The 16,665-nt window shown below is 35.4% G+C and overlaps 2 protein-coding genes across 6 annotated transcripts; both read right to left on the reverse strand.

The window, feature by feature from the left end:
* Positions 1-637: 637 nt before the first annotated feature.
* Positions 638-12,233, reverse strand: LOC123888415 (F-box/kelch-repeat protein At3g23880-like). 5 transcript variants are annotated; one of them, XM_045937474.1, is made up of 6 exons: positions 12,097-12,233; positions 11,390-11,461; positions 10,075-10,209; positions 9,539-9,892; positions 9,291-9,352; positions 989-2,181 (listed from the first exon to the last, which is right to left on the reverse strand). In XM_045937474.1, the coding sequence occupies exons 4-6, from the start codon at positions 9,547-9,549 to the stop codon at positions 1,040-1,042; spliced, it is 1,215 nt and encodes a 404-aa protein (XP_045793430.1). In that variant the 5' UTR covers positions 9,550-9,892; positions 10,075-10,209; positions 11,390-11,461; positions 12,097-12,233; the 3' UTR covers positions 989-1,039. The 5 variants fall into 5 exon arrangements, with proteins under 5 accessions (XP_045793431.1, XP_045793430.1, XP_045793428.1 ...); XM_045937472.1 differs by having other exon boundaries at positions 10,075-10,214; XM_045937475.1 differs by lacking the exons at positions 11,390-11,461; positions 12,097-12,233 and adding an exon at positions 10,381-10,520 and having other exon boundaries at positions 638-2,181; positions 10,075-10,214.
* LOC123888416 (steroid 5-alpha-reductase DET2) lies at positions 11,409-12,322 on the reverse strand. The gene has a single exon (XM_045937476.1). The coding sequence runs from the start codon at positions 12,320-12,322 to the stop codon at positions 11,507-11,509; it is 816 nt and encodes a 271-aa protein (XP_045793432.1). The 3' UTR covers positions 11,409-11,506.
* Positions 12,323-16,665: the final 4,343 nt, after the last annotated feature.

Below are 16,665 nucleotides of genomic sequence, written 5' to 3' on the forward strand. Positions count from 1 at the left end.
TGAAAAACTATGTGTTTTTTAAACAGCAGAAAATCCTGATCCTTTACAAACACTCTCACACAAACATGAACATTGGATTGTCTTTGCTGCAGGGGACTGAAGGAAAGCACCTTGTAGTAAAGTGTAATTTCCATTAAAACTGTTGTTTCTCCAACCAGTGATATCTTCATCACTAATTCCCCCAAAGATGTTAGCAACAACCAAGCCTTACCTAAACTAGGTAAAGTTGAAGATTATCTACTTCACTCAAATGGAAATTTTTATTAATTAGTGGTATCAATGATCATTTTACAACTATCTTTAAGAGAATTTGAGCTCAGTACATTTAGGTTACAAGGTTAAACTTTTACCACAGAACTGCTGTCTGAAGTCTTGTACTCCTATCAAATGACTACCATTGAAGTCGCGAATATGTAAGGAAACGAATAAGGCTAAACATCTCCTTCTAAATCCCATCATGAACCAGAAAAGTGACGAAGACTTCGATGTTAACCACTTTCCTTGCTGACTAAGATGATTTAGTCTTCATAATTATTCGCAGAGAATACTTAATTATACTAAAATATACTACTATTGCAATGTAACAAGTCTATAAGGATAGTACTAAAATATTTAATTGTACTAAAATATACTACTATTTCAAGGGAACTCATTTTGCTGTGTTGCTTCAAGTTAAAGCCTATAACTCTTATTTGCATTATTTTGTACATACAAAGCTCAAAAAATTTACACATTTTAAGGGCATGTCATGTGAGTGACTAATGAAAACTGATTTTTCTTATTTGTTTAAAACAAATGAAAAAAAATCACATCTATTCAAATCTATTCAATTCAAAATCACTAAGTTTGGTCTATTGGTGAAAGGTTTTGGTTTTGGTAGTATGTCAGAGGTCGTAGGCTCAATCCTCAGCTCCTTTGTAAAACAACAAAAAAAAACTATAACTAAAAAAAAACTAAAAAAAAAAACAGAGACAAAATACTAAAGAAAACACGTTACTTAACAAGAATTCAAGGAAGATAACCCTTAACAAAGAATAAATTACTTTCCATCAGTCGAAACCAAACTTTCAGCGTAATTATTGACGTAGAACCACCGTTTTCCTTTGGTAACAATTGTTTTTGTTACCCTATTTTTCAGATTATACAGAATTGGTTGTCCTTCTAGACGGTTTATCAATATCAATGTATCGCCGCTTTCAGAAACATATAATGGCACCAACTGATGAATGTAATAATACATTTGAAGATTATTATAATTAATTTTAAGAAGTTGTGTCCAAGACTCTTCAACTCCGAATTCCATCATCTTCCATATAAGCAAACCAATTCCCTTGAAATCATGAGTAAAACAAACGCAATCCATCAACACGGAGATAGTTGGCTGAACCAACAATACTTCATCAAAACCTCCAGGCGGCAATAATTGTGTGTATGTCTCTGTCCCCAAATTAAGTGAGATGATAACATAATGTTCAATCTTCCGATTCTTCCGATCATATATAATATTATTTCTCAGGACTAACCAGTTAAGAGTGCTACTCAAATACACACCACCATTGAAGCAAAAGTAAGGAGGAAAATGAACCTCGGGAAAACTTTGAATATTTTTCCAAATATTATCTCCTAAACTAAAAACACTCACATCACTAGTCACTTGACATAAGGCCACTACCTTATAAGTGTCCGTTGAATTATCATAACCAAACGCAAACCACGACATATATTTATTGGTAAAAGATCCTAACTCTTCGGATATTGTCTTTGTAGCCGGGTTATAAAAATAAAGCCAATTTTCCAAGTAAGGAGGAAAACATTCATGCAAACAAAGCAAACCATTGCAGGAACCAACAACCTTGAGACATACATCCCTCAATCCGCAATGCTTGTCTCCAAGGGTGATAAGCAACGGGTTCTCCACTAAACTACTTACGGACAAAGAATCCACAAAGAATCCCCTTGGTAATTTCTTCGAGATTAGTATTAGGTGTTTGTTTCGTTCAGATTTCTTTTGATGATTTTTTTTAAAAGTAGGGTCAGATATTAGAGCATTCCAGAAATGGCAAACGCACCTGAATTGCATAAGAGATTTTACCGGAAGAAATGTTAAGACTTCGATGATAAGTTCATCAGGGAGAAATACCTGTGGAGATGACGGCTTGGGCTCATGACACCGTGACATAGCTGCAGGGATATTCATTAGAAGTTTAGAACTGTAATGTTTTCTTTGTAATTGAGAATTGAACCCTAATAGAAACCAGATTTAATTTTGTACCAAAAAACAAAAGAAACCAGATTTAATAGCAATCAAAATAATTTATTTATTAAATTTTTGGAGAAATTTCGGCTCCAAATCCATGCAATTTTTCCGGAAATATTCAATCCAGTATCGTGCCAATCTTTTTGTTCTATTTTGGGAGGATTTGGATTCCGTTTTGTTTTAAGAATATTTTCTAATGTAAGTTTCACTATTTAGTATTTACTTTGTTTGAGAATAATTATATCATGAACACTGCTATGGATATGTATCGTTACATAGTTTAGGTGTTACATAGCTTAGGTAGATGATTGTGATTGGCCCCCAAATAATATTTAATATAAAAAAAATTACTAATAAATACTACTTATAAACCAATCCGAATCATCCACCTCAACAAATATACCCACATTAGAATTCACCTAATTATATTTGTGTTTGCTATTAAATCTGGTTTCTATGAGGGGAAAATATTGGAGAAACTTGGTTGACAGAGGCCGCTTCTGTTTTGGGTTGTAGTGTGGGCAAGGTGCCGTTTATGTATTTAGGCCTTCCGGTTGGGAGTGACCCTCGACATTTGTCGTTTTGGGATCTGGTCTTGACTCACATCTGAACTAGACTGTCGCGGTGGAAGAACCGCTTTCTTTTGGTGGTTGGTTGATCTTGCTTAAGTCTGTCCTGACTTCTCTGTCTGTCTACACTTTTTCCTTCTTCAAAGCTCCGTCAGGTAAAATCTATTCTAACGATTCTTTGTTAAATAAATTTTTTGGGGTGAGAGTGAGGATAATAGAAAAATTATTTGGATTAGTGGGAAAAATGTCTGTTTGGGAAATGAAGGGTTGGGGTTAAACAGATGAGGGAGTTTAATACGGTTTTGCTAGGCAAGTGGTGTTGGCAGCTGTTGGTTGATAGAGGTGGGATGTGGTACAGGGTTCTGGCTGCTCGGTATGGTGAGGTGGCAGGGAGGTTGGCGGTTGGGGGTCGGAGCGGCTCTGTGTGGTGGAGAGAGGTGTCGAAAATTCGTGATGGTGAGGGTGGTGTTGGGGGGGAGTGGTTCTCGGAGAGTATCGAGAACAGGGTTGGTAACGGTGTCGACACGATTTTTTGGACAAACTCGTGGTTAGGTGGAGTTCCTCTAAGTGTGAGGTATAGGCGCCTTTTCGACCTGTCTAATAACAAGTCGATGTCTAATAACAAGTCGAGCTCGATAGCGGCTATGTGTGAGCTAGGGTAGGAGGAGAGTGGGGCGGCGTGGCAGTGATGGCGTTAGTTGTGGGCGTGGGAGGCATAACATTGGTGCCGGTTACACTGTACGGGGCGCGTATGTTTTACTTACCACTATAGACGATGTTGATACGGATGTTATTTCCAACCTTATTTGGCATAAACAGGTTCCCCTGAAAGTCTCTGTCTTGGCTTGGAGGTTACTTCGCAACAGGTTACCAACTAAAGACAACTTGGTGCCATGTCACATCATTCCTCATGACGCTCGATTTTGTGCGACTGGTTGTGGTGCTTCGGAAATAGCCAATCACCTGTTCCTTTCTTGCCCTGTTTTCTTGCCCAGTTCTACTTCTAGAAATCCCTCCTTAGGATAATATTTAGCTTTGAAAACCTGAGATAAGATAGTATCGTGATTGGTTAATAATTGTCAACCTTGCTTCCCTAGCATCGCCATATTAAAACTATATAGATGGCGGAAACCCATTCCTCCGTGCTCTTTTCTAATAGCTAATTTCTCCCACCTTAACCAATTAATTCCTCTTCCTGAACACTTATACGATCCCCACCAAAATGAATTAATCATTTTCTCCAATTCCTCTCCTAATGATTCCAGTAAAAGAATAGAACTCATACAATACGCAGGTATGGCTTGTGCTACAAATTTTACTAACACTTTTCTGCCTGCCTTTGAGAGACACTTTCCTGACCAACTTTGGACCCTCTTCCACTTCTGTCTTTAAGGTACCCAAACATAGCCATCTTATTTCTGCCTTTGATGACATGCCTAAGTAGCGACAGGTTCCCATGACCTCAGTCAGTGACTCCTAATATATCTGATATGTGCTCTCGGGACCAATCATTGATTATAATCAATTATTTGGACCTCTGACTTGGTGTAGTTATTCGCTTGACCAAAAGCCTTCTCGTAGTCATTGAGAATCTTCTTCATACAGTGAGTTTCTCTAGCATCCGCCTTGAAAATAGTGAACTTCTCAAAATGGGATTGACATTGATCCAACCATGGGCATGAGAGGACAGTACCCTTCACAGGATACGTACCACCTCTGTCAGCTACCAGGTCAACTGGCAGATAAAGTACCAAAATTTGAACTAAACGTTATTGTAGAAAATAATAACTGAATACTGTTGTATGTTATTCCTCAGCTCAAGGCTGGTTTAAATAGGAAGAGTACAAACATAAAAGGAAATAATAGATAAGCTTAGAATCTCCTAGAAATAACAAACTAGGAAACTAAATATTTTCCAACACCCCCCTCAAGTTGGTGCATAGATATCTATCATGCCCAACTTGCCGATCAAATGCTCAAAGGTGGGTCTTGCTAAGCTTTTGGTCAAGATATCTGCAGTTTGCTGACTCGAAGTTACAAAAGGTAGACATATGATTCCGGCATCTAACTTCTCTTTTATGAAATGTCGATCGATCTCAATATGCTTGGTTCTGTCATGCTGAACTGGGTTATGAGCTATGCTAATAGCGGCTTTACTGTCAGAGTATAATTTCAATGGAAGCTCAATTTTCATCTTAAGCTCTTCTAGGACTCTGTGGATCCATAATCCTTCACAAATACCTTGAGCCATAGCTCTAAACTCAGCTTCTGCACTACTTCTTGCTACAACTCCTTGTTTCTTGCTCCTCCATGTCACAAGATTACCCCAAACATAGGTACAATATCCGGAGGTTGATCTTCTGTCAGTGACTGAACCTGCCCAATCAGCATCGGTAAAGATAGACACATTTCTTTCATTAGTCTTCTTAAAAAATAATCCCTTTCCAGGATTTGCTTTCAAATATCGCAGTATCCTATAGACTGCCTCAAGATGTTCCTCAAAAGGATAATGCATAAACTGACTTACTACACTAACCGAGAAAGCAATGTCAGGTCTAGTGTGTGACAAATAAATCAGTTTCCCAACCAATCTCTGGTACCTTCCAGTATCAACAGGAACACTACCTTCTTCCCAAAGTTTTGCATTAGGATCCATGGGAGTATCTGCTGGTCGACATCCACTCATTCCTGTTTCTTTCAATAAATCTAGAATGTATTTTTGCTGGGAAACTACAATACCATCTTTTGATCGAGCAACCTCCATACCAAGAAAATATCTCATGGATCCCAAGTCCTTGATTTCAAAGTCTAATGCTAATTTCTCTTTTACTCTTGTCATTTCAACTATATCATCTCCAGTAAGGACGATATCATCAACATAAACAATTAGGACAGCAATTTTTCCATCTTGGGAGAACTTTGTGAACAAGGTGTGGTCAGCTTGTCCTTGAATGTACCCTTGTTTCTTCATGGAATAAGTGAACTTTTCAAACCAAGCTCTAGGAGACTGCTTTAATCCATACAAAGACTTATTTAGTTTGCATACATTTGATCCAAACTTGTCTTCAAAGCCAGGAGGAATGTCCATATATACTTCTTCTTCTAAATCACCATTGAGAAAAGCATTCTTAACATCCAACTGATGTAGGGGCCAATCTAAGTTAGCAGCAAGAGACAAAAGAATTCTGACAGTGTTCAATTTTGCAACAGGAGCAAAAGTCTCTGAGTAGTCTATACCATAAGTTTGAGTAAAACCCTTAGCCACCAATCGAGCCTTGTACCTTTCGATTGACCCATCTGAATTATACTTCACAGTAAAAACCCATTTGCATCCAACCGTCTTCTTGCCATCCGGTAGTGTCATAACACTCCAGGTTTTGTTCTTTTCAAGAGCTTTCATCTCCTCAAGTACAGCTTCCCTCCACTTTGGAACTTCTAGAGCAACCTGTACATTTTTTGGAATCTCTACACTAGACAATTTTGAGGTAAAGGCAGAAAAAGACGAAGACAAATTTGAATATGATATAAAATTGGACAATGGGTATTTAGTGCAAGATCTAACAGGTTTTCTAACAGCCACAGGATCATCGATATCGGGATACAAAATACGACTCTCAGAAACAGAGATAGACTTACCTTTTCTTTTTTTAGGAAGTTGATCATCCCCCGGTTCAGATTCATGACAGTGTTTAGATGTGGACTCATCACTTTCTTTGTGATTCTTTCTCACAAAAACCTTTCCTTTCCAAGTCTTGTTTCCTGCTTCAAACCTATTATCTTTATATGACTCATTATTTTGTGGCATTTCAATTAGATCATCATTATCATTGTTTTCAAGATTCTCATTGTTTTCTTCATGAGAAAATGTAGGCTCGGATTCACCAAGCTCACTACTCATAACAGGAGTAGGATTAGATAAAGAATCATGGCCATTTTTCGTTGGTGCAGAAGTATAAGTCTTAGAACTTTGTGATACCGGCAAAGATAAATTATTAAAAAAAGTCATGTCCTCAGTTTGAAACGAGTTAAAAAAACTCATGTCCTCAGTTTGAGACGAATCTTCATTTAAATTTCCCCCCTGAAGATGCGTGTCAAAAAAAGGTTTGTTTTCAAAGAATGTAACATCCATGGTGACAAACATTTTCTGATTTTTTGGATCAAAACATTTATATCCCTTCTGGGTTGGAGAATACCCAACAAAAACACATTTTATAGCACGCGGTTCAAGTTTGCTAATATTCTTATGTTCATGAACAAATGCAGTGCAACCAAAGATTTTTAAGGTCAAATCGTTTGAAACACGATCATTAGGAAAACATTCTTTGAAAATATGAATTGGAGTTTGAAAATTAAGAACTTTGGAGGGCACTCTGTTAATTAAGTATGCAGCAGTTAAAACTGCTTCACCCCACAAATAATTTGGTACTTTACTTGCGAAAAGTAAAGCTCTAGCCACCTCCAACAAGTGCCTATTTTTCCTTTCCGCAACTCCATTTTGTTGGGGAGTGTTAGGACATGAACTTTGATGCACAATTCCATTTTCACGAAAAAAATCACTCAACATTGTGTTAAAATATTCTTTGCCGTTATCACTTCTAAATACTTGAATATTTGTTTGAAATTGATTTTGCACCATTTTAACAAAATCTTTTACAGCCTGACAAACGTCAGATTTCCCCTTTAACAAGTACACCCAACAAACTCTTGAGTGATCATCTATAAATGTGATAAACCATTTTTTATGAGAAAGTGTACTCGTTCGGTTAGGGCCCCAAACATCACTGTGAATAACAGAAAAAGGTTTTGATGGTTTGTAGGGCTGTAATGGAAAATGAGAACGATGATGTTTTGCAAATTCACATGCTTCACATTTAAACAAAGACAAATCCTTATTACGAAATAACTCAGGAAATAAGTGTTTTAAATAAGGAAAACTAGGATGACCTAATCGTGAATGCCATAACATAACATCATCATTATTATTATTCAGAACTAAAAAAGATTCAAAGCATGAACTTATTGGTTTGGAAGGTAGTTGTGATTCAGGTTCAATGTCGAAGTAGTAGAGTCCTCCACTCTCCTTAGCACTACCAATCATCTTCCCCGAGTTCAAATCCTGAAAAACACAATGAGTACGGAAAAAATTAGTTTGACAATTTCTATCTTGGGCTAATTTACTGACAGACATGAGACTACAAGATAGATTTGGGACATGAAGAACATCTTTAAGGGTTAGACTTGGAGACAACACAACCGAACCTTTACCCGCAATGGCTGAAAAGGATCCATCCGCAATTTTTATTTTATGGTTACCTGCACATGGACTATAAGAAGAAAACAGAGTAGAATCACCTGTCATGTGATCACTTGCACCCGAATCTACTATCCAAGCACGACTGGGACTGACACTAAAAAGGGCAGAAGTACCTTTGGGGGCAACAGAGCCAGAAAGAGTGTTAGATTCAAGAATTTTATACAGTCTGTCTAGTTGTTTCATCGTGAATGAAAGCTGAATTGAAGAAGACTGATGCTCTTGATCAGAATTACTGGCTTGGAATGTATGACCCTCACCTCCATCTTTATTCTTCTGATTTGAAGGTCGCGGAAGACCATGTAATTTCCAACATTGAAAAATAGTATGTCCCAAACGATGACAATATTTGCATTCACGACGGTATTTGAAAGTGGATGATCGTCGTCGAGAATAAAAAAACGTCATAATTAATAATCTTAGCCAAGTAGTACCGGAAGCAGCAAAGAAAAATTAACACCGGTAAACAGTACTCGTGAACAGCAACTACGTGAACAGTACACGTGTACAGTACTGCCGTGAACAGTGCTCATGAATGAACAGTGCGTATGAAGTATGAACAGTACCACGGGTGAACAGTGTCGCACACAAAATCAGTTGTCGTGGTCAGATTGTAAACACGACGGCGGCTAGGGTTTTGCGGAAGCGAGACCCCCAAAATCGGGAGCTCCGATTATCCCAAAACCTTAAGGTGTTAGGATAGAGCCATATCAATGGTTTTATATTATTTCTAACACGCCCCCTCACGCAAGAGCCCACTTGGGCTTGAAGCGTGGATAATGCATAGGCCCACCTACCATATGCTTAAATTCCACTTTTTAATTAGAAAGTGAGGGGAGCGGGGATCGAACTCTAGACCACTTAGTCATAGAGGCTCTGATACCAAGTCAAATAACCGATTATCCCAAAACCTTAAGGTGTTAGGATAGAGCCATATCAATGGTTTTATATTATTTCTAACAGTTATTGTTCAGCGATACACTATTTAGTATAAAGTGTTGTTAAGTAGAGGGTATTGTGGCTCTATAGCTTATATTGTTGTAGCATAAAGGAATTTAAACAAACCGCAAATTTCTGCAATCTGGGATTAATAATACTGAGCAGCAACACACTACCAGACAGCAAACAGATCTCTGTCACAGAGGACTTATACCTGTATAACACAGCCTAGGTAACTCATCCTCCCAAATGGACCTCGGCCAAGCAACGTGAATACTGTTAAATTCAGATATTGTAATACTGTTATGTTAACGATAGATAATCATTGAACAATACAATAACCAAGGGAATTATAAAATAATGAGACAAAAACAAAACACAGTACTTTTTTTTTAAGAACAAAACAAGGTAGGTAATTAACAAGAATTCAAACATGATAATCTTTAACAAAGAATAACTTACTTTCCTTTCATCGAAACCAAACATTCAACATAATCATCAACAAAGAACCACCGTTACATTTGGTAATCATCAGTGTCATCAAATATCAGCCATGGCGGATTTTTGGAAAACCAATATGGCCATTTTGTGAAGGATGGCAGTGCCATGGTGCCATTTCTCGGCTGGTATGTCAGATTATTGCTCTCCACCATCGATAACATATTATAGTTTGCTCTACCTTATTATTTCCCCGATTATAGAGAATTGGCCATCCTTCTAAACAGTTTAGCAATATCAATGTATCACTGTTTTCAGAAAGACACAGTGGCAACAACGAACGATTAAAATAACCTTTTGGAAGATTATGATTTCTGTCTGCAATAGATGGTGAAAAGAGAAAGCATCAATAAATTACTCTACTTTTGTATTACTATATTCAGAGCCTTATAGCTAGAACAAGTTATAATGAAATCGCAGATACTTATTCTAGTCAACAAGGCTTCGAAAATGCTTCACATATAGCAGACAAAATAAAAGCACAGGATGAAGAAAAGTACCTTGTAATACAGTGCAATCTCGTCTCTAAAGGTGACTTTCCATTACTATTCGTACTCCAACAAGTGAAGTCTTCATCACTAATTACCTCAATGTGAAAATCAAAGATGCTAGCAACAGATAACAGCCAAGCCTCCCTAAACTAGGTAAAACAAAAGATCATCTACTCAGTGTTGTCAAATAGCTGGTATAGCATAACATAATTTGAACATATGTTCTGCAGTACACACTATTTAGTACAAATTGGTGAATAATAGAGGTTATAACAGCACTTAGTACTATAACGTAGCAGAATTTGAACAACTCACTTTTCGGTGATCCACAATTTACATCATTACAGTTACTTCCATCAAATGACACGATTGGGGTCACAAATGTGTAATGACATGACAAAAATCCCAAACTAAGCCACAACACATCAGAATTCAGAACGCAACTAAGTTTCTTTCTTCCGCTTGATGTTCTCTGTATGTGCTTCTCTCAGCACGTTACAAAACAATATTTCAGTATGCAGCATATAGCAAAGATTCAAAAATGGTAACAATTTGAAAGGAAGAGAGTGCAACATGTGCATCTCTTGGAGAGTAAAACAACAGCAATACAACATGTAAACCTTAAAATTACTTAGGTTTGCTACTCAGTGTCCTTTGTTATTAAGTATGAATTGCATGTTTGCTCTCAATCGTTAAGGGGTTCTTTGTAGCAAATTTTAGCAAAGTCGTGTCCAATAGACACCGACACATGTAATTATATTCAATCCATTCGTTATCGCAAATCATTAATAATTCAAAATTTTATTTCATAGATAGGTAAATAACATTTGATGGAAAATGTTGATTTAAAAATGCCAAATTTGCTATAATATCCTTCAATTCTGATGTTATGAGTTATGACAGACAAATACCATGCTATAACTGCTGTGAAGAATTCTTCACATTTAAAATATCAATTCATAAATCATGTGATATTTCCTTTTGATGAAAATCTGACACCTTACAACTAATGAATTAATTGTTCTCCATCCCTTGATGCATCTTTTTTTGACGCATCTTATACATCAAAGATATTGATTTTAAATAAAGGTATACGATCTCAGCTGCGACATAACATGTTTTGATGTTGTCACCATAATCTAGTTGAGAATTGAGATTGAGCCTACATTAACCATGATTCTCTACGGTATCAAGGATCGCAACGCGACCACAACCATTATCGCTATTTATAACACCGATAATAATAACCTTGAATATTGATAATAACAATAATATAAAATGAGACAAATCTGAAAATTTTAAGCAAAATTCCTTAGAACCATACCAATCCAAGATAAACAAAGTTTCCATGCAATGATTCAGCAACACATTCTCATTATTTTGTATCCTTGAAAACCTATACAATACAATACACCCCAATTACAACATTTCATAAAAAAAATCAATACAAGTAGGGAATAACAGCTTTCCTTTTCTTAGGATAATCTTCTCCAAATTTCTCCAAATACCATTGATGATTAGCACGAGCCCTAGGCCCTAAATTAGCAAAAGTATAAAAACAAAAGCCCAAACCAGCCCAAGACCAAGTCATCAAAGCCCAACCAAACCACTCAACAATCTCCCCAAAGTAATTAGGACAACTCACAACCTCAAAAAACCCTCCTTTAGGAATCATATACCCTTTCCCTTCACCTTTAAGCCTCAACAATACCTTATCAGACCAAATATTAATCCCCATCCCAACAAAAAACACCAAAAGCCCACCAAAAAAAACACCCCAAAAACACAACCCATCATCATAATTCTTGTAATGAGAAACCCATTTAGCTTGAACATAAGAATTCAACAAATTGAACAAAAAAGCCATAAAAGCTATACTTAAAGGAAACCCAGATGGGGTTTTTGATAAAGATGATTTTTTTCTTCTTGTTGTGAGAAATAAACGAAATGGGTATATGATTGTGCGGTTAAAGTAATGAATTAGAAAAGGGGTAATGAGGATTATTGATTTAGGATTTGAAGAGTTTTTACCATGTGGAAAAAGATAAAGAGTGAACCAAAGTGTAGGACTTTCCATGAGGAACCAAGCTAGTGGTGGAGAGAGATTTGGACCCCAACCTGGTCGATGGTGTTTGCCATATGGAGCTTGGAGGAATGTGAGAGAGATGAAGGTTGGTGGTGCTATGAGAAAGAGAGTGAGAAGTGCATAGTTGAAGAGTGAATCTTCCTTTTGAAAGAATGGATTTTGATGGAACATTGTGTGAGTTGTGTCTGTCTGTGTGAAATGATGATGATGACAAGATCTATATAAAGAGAGAATATTTGTCTCAAAAACATTAAAATATTGTTTCTCAAAAAAAAAAAAAAAAATTAAAATATTGGTATTGAATATGGCATCATTTTGTTTTTATTGGTATTTTTTTAATCCAGTCAAACAAGAAAAAGAGTAAATATTCTTTATAAAAAATTTTAAAAAAAGTTTATTTGAAAGGTTTTACTAAAAGATAATGCTTACTAAAAACAACAACAAAAAAGAAGATAATGCTTAGTTGGAGTTTTAAATTTTAATCTCTATTTTTTTTAATAGTAATCCCTATTTTTATTATTTTATGAAATTGATCGACATATTTTTTTTATAGAAAAGAGAGTCCAAATTTATGCTTGGATTTAACTTATTTTTTACCTTATGAAAATAGTTTATATCAATAAATAAACTTTTATGTTAATTCATAAGTTTCCAATAACAAAATTGTATCTTTGTATGTTGTTTTCTCATAAACCACCTTGAAAAAGTTATAATACAGTATAAAAACTTATTTATTTGCATAAGTTATTTTGCATAAACTCAAAATTAAGTCAATGCAAACAGGCTCTAAGTCCAAAAATGAAGCTAATTAAACAAGAATCAATCTAGGAGTAGCAAACTCCATTACATCAGAAAACAGTAATTCACTATTCTGAGACGGAAAATAATCATAAATAGTAAACGAATATTTCGAAATGCACCCAATATTTGCTAGAACATCAGCACAATTAGGAGTCTCCATAGATCAGGTTTGGTCTATTTTAGTCAAACCTGTTACCCAACCTGTTCAAAGTTAATTAGGTTAGGTTGACTGTAAAACCTGTATATTTTAGGTCAAATCGAACCGATCAACGAGTCATAACAATTAAAAATTCTAAATATTTTTCAAGAAAAATATAGTTAAATGATGTCTGATTTCAAGATAATTTTAAAATTTTAGACTAAATTTTACTATTTAAAATTGAAACACTTGAAATTACATGAAAGATGTCAAGTATAGTATACAAATTTAAGATTTCTATATAAAAATTTAACACATACAAATATTAATCTATATTATAAAAAATAAAAAATATAATATATTTTCCAAACGAGTAGGGCTCACAGGTTCATGGGTTTAGAATCATAAACGCGTTACCCGAACCAAACCACTTCGGATTTGAACTGGTTGGTTCGAATTGGACCCGCATTTGAATGGGTTCGGATAAAATATGGGTTGTGTTGGCTTGGATCATCCGGTTGAACGGGTGCTGCACAACGATTGGCCTTTTGCATCCCTGAAATACCCAACAGTTGCCTTGTATGTTTAACCAATGAAATACCCACCAAGCTGAACATATTGTCAGTCTTATCATACAACGATCTTTTTATTCAACAGTAATATCATGCAAATCAATGATAGCACAAAAGCATGCTTCGATGACAATGACATCCTTGCCTGCTGCACAAAGCAACAAAATATAATACGTACGAGGTATTCAACTTCTTCACTAACAAGTGTACTATCAGCAGAAACGACTATGACAACAACTCTTTCTCTATTTGTCTATAAATGGAAGAGTTGTTTAAAAATTGGATGTAGAAGAATTCATGTGAAAGTGTGTGCTCAAGCATTTGAAGATGCCCACTAAGTGTGAACAAGAAGACACACCCACTAAGTGAATAGAAATCACCAGTGAACTCACAAAGGTTAATGGTTTATTGTGTAAACCTTTCCAAGAGTGTAAACATCCTCTGCACCAAGAACTTCAATGCACCAAGAACAATCTATAATCATGATAACTCAAAAAGTGAAATTCATGATCTTTTATGCAAATGGAAACACACCAAAGTGTTTATGCCTTGAGATTTTCAAATGTGAAATATACATCTTTGCATCTTATGATGATGACATATCAAAAGCCCTTTGATAAATATCAAAGGTATTGGAATCAATGCATTAAAAGTTGGTTCCTTATCTTTTAAAAGTTTCATGTTGTTCCTTTATTTTTTATTTTGTTGCATTAGTTAGTCCTTCCGTGAAATTTTAGGTTTCAAGTTGGTCTCTTATGTTTATTTTAGATTTTAAGTTGGTCCCTTATGTTTTTATTTTATTTTTTTTAAGGCTTAATTAGTAAAATGGTCCCTTAAAGACATTTTTGGTTTCAGATTGGTCCCTTAAAGAAAAAAATGTCCGGATTGGTCCCTTATTGATATCCCTGTTACACATAATAGTCCTTTCCGTCCATTTTTTCCAAAAAATGTTAACTTTTGACACGTGGCACTGTGATGATCTATGGTAAATCAATATATACAGGGATCCACCGTAGACCTCATTTATATTTTAAATTTTAACCATTTGATCTTTTTGTCACAAAGGACACCGTTAGATCTTACAAGTCTATGGTATCTATCGGTGTGAACCACCACAAACTAATTTGTTTCATCTTCTAACTCGCCTCATTCTTCATCTTCATAAACATAACAACAAAAAAAAACCCAGATCATCATCATCGTTTCAAATCTGAGTTTCAAATCTGATTTATGTGTTCAATTTCGATTTCAATTTCTATGTTCAAATCTGATTTTTATGTTCAATTTCGATTTCATCTGATTTCTGTGTTTTTGAAATCTGAGTTTCTTCAAGATCTATGTTCTTCATAGATCTGTTTCTTCAAGATGTGTTTTCGCCCCGGTGTTGATCTATCTTTATTTTGTTTTAGCCTTCCGTTTTTTTGTACGGTAGGAGTAGTGTTTTGTGAGCTTCTAGTTGTTGGAATATTGTTCTCGGTGGACTGGGTTGGTTTAGGCTAACTCCTTGTTCCTCTCTTGTATAGATTAACACCTTTTTGAAGAAAAAAAATTGGATTTTGAAGATAAAAATATGAGTTTTTTATGAAAGTTGTGAAAATGGTGTTGAAGATGAAGAATGATGAGAGGAAGAAGATGAAGAAATGATGAAGGATGAAGAATATAATGGTGCATTGTTAGATCCGGTGGACATGCAAAATCTAATGATTTATTTTTCTTCAAAAAGATTTAATGGTTAAGATTAAAAAATGATATGGTGGACCACATATAATGTTGGTCCACCTAATATATTTAGTGTTAATAAATTAACGAAGGGGACCAATGTGTGTAACGGTGATATCAATAAGGGACCGATTTGAACCTTTTTTTCTTTAAGGGACCATTGTGAAACCTAAAATGTCTTTAAGGGACCATTTTACTAATTAAACCTTTTTTTAATTAAAAGAAAATGACATTGAACATGACTGAGACCAAACTTAAGGGACCAATTTGAAACTTTTAACTTAAAACTTAAAGAAAATATAAGGGATAAACTTGAAACTTTTAAAAGATAAGGGAGAAACTTAAAATCTAAAATAAAGATAAGAGACCAAAAGTATAATTATAGATATCCTTGTTTGTTACTAGAGAAGTTCACTTAAATTTTACATTTCCTTAGATATTTTTATGTTTTTCATATAAGCAAGCATGAAGTTAACATAATGAGCTAATAAAAACATTTAGCTTTTACCTTTTCGATATCATTTAGAGTTATTGGAATAAAATTAAAGTATGTTTTTATTTTATATGTCCTTCTATCTTGAGAGATATTTTGAATGTAAATACATGACTATATATTCAAGACTACTTATACAAATGCTTATGACTTTTGAATTCGATATGTGTAAAATTACAATGTTATTTTTATGGTATTATAATAGTTGAATCTTTTGGATCATATTTGTTGTGAATTCGGATTGAATCACACCAATACATTGATGTGTGTGGAGCAAATGGATTAAAGCAATCAACAAGCGAGAATGACAATAATAACAATAACAAAAGATAAACCGCGAAAACGTAAAGAACACGAGATATTGTTTACCCAGTTCGGTTATAACAACCTAGTCTGGGGGAGAGAGACTCTCCGTTCCACTATCAATGAAAAACTTGATTACAAAGATTCAATACAAGAGTTGCAAGAATTTAGCCTTGATCCTAAATTCTACCCTTTTCCCGAATCTCTCCCCGTGACCAAGAGATTCAATCAATAAGTGTTTACAAGGTGATGAATCAATCCCCAACCCTAGAGTATGCCCAAGAGAAGTTCTCTAATAAACCCTAGTCTTTTGTTGGCTTTAGAAACCCTAAAATCACCTTAAAAAACAGAAAAAACGCAAAAAACAGCATTATATATCGCGCCCACGCCCAGCTCAGGGGGGTCTGCGCCCAGCTCAGATGGCAGTGAGCAAGGCTTCATTTTTTCTTCTTCTGCTGAGCCCAGCTCAGGCTTGCTGCGCCCAGCT

This window comes from Trifolium pratense, linkage group LG6, assembly GCF_020283565.1.
Source record: "Trifolium pratense cultivar HEN17-A07 linkage group LG6, ARS_RC_1.1, whole genome shotgun sequence".
NCBI classification, from domain to species: Eukaryota; Viridiplantae; Streptophyta; class Magnoliopsida; order Fabales; family Fabaceae; genus Trifolium; species Trifolium pratense.

Excerpts from the sequence above, each read along its gene's own strand:
- LOC123888415 (XM_045937475.1), bottom strand. Across the intron at positions 2,182-9,290 it reads ACCTAGGCTGTGTTATACAG|CTATGTCACGGTGTCATGAG; the intron begins GTATAAGTCCTC and ends ATATCCCTGCAG.
- LOC123888416 (XM_045937476.1), bottom strand. The coding sequence starts at position 12,322 with ATGTTCCATCAAAATCCATTCTTTCAAAAGGAAGATTCACTCTTCAAC.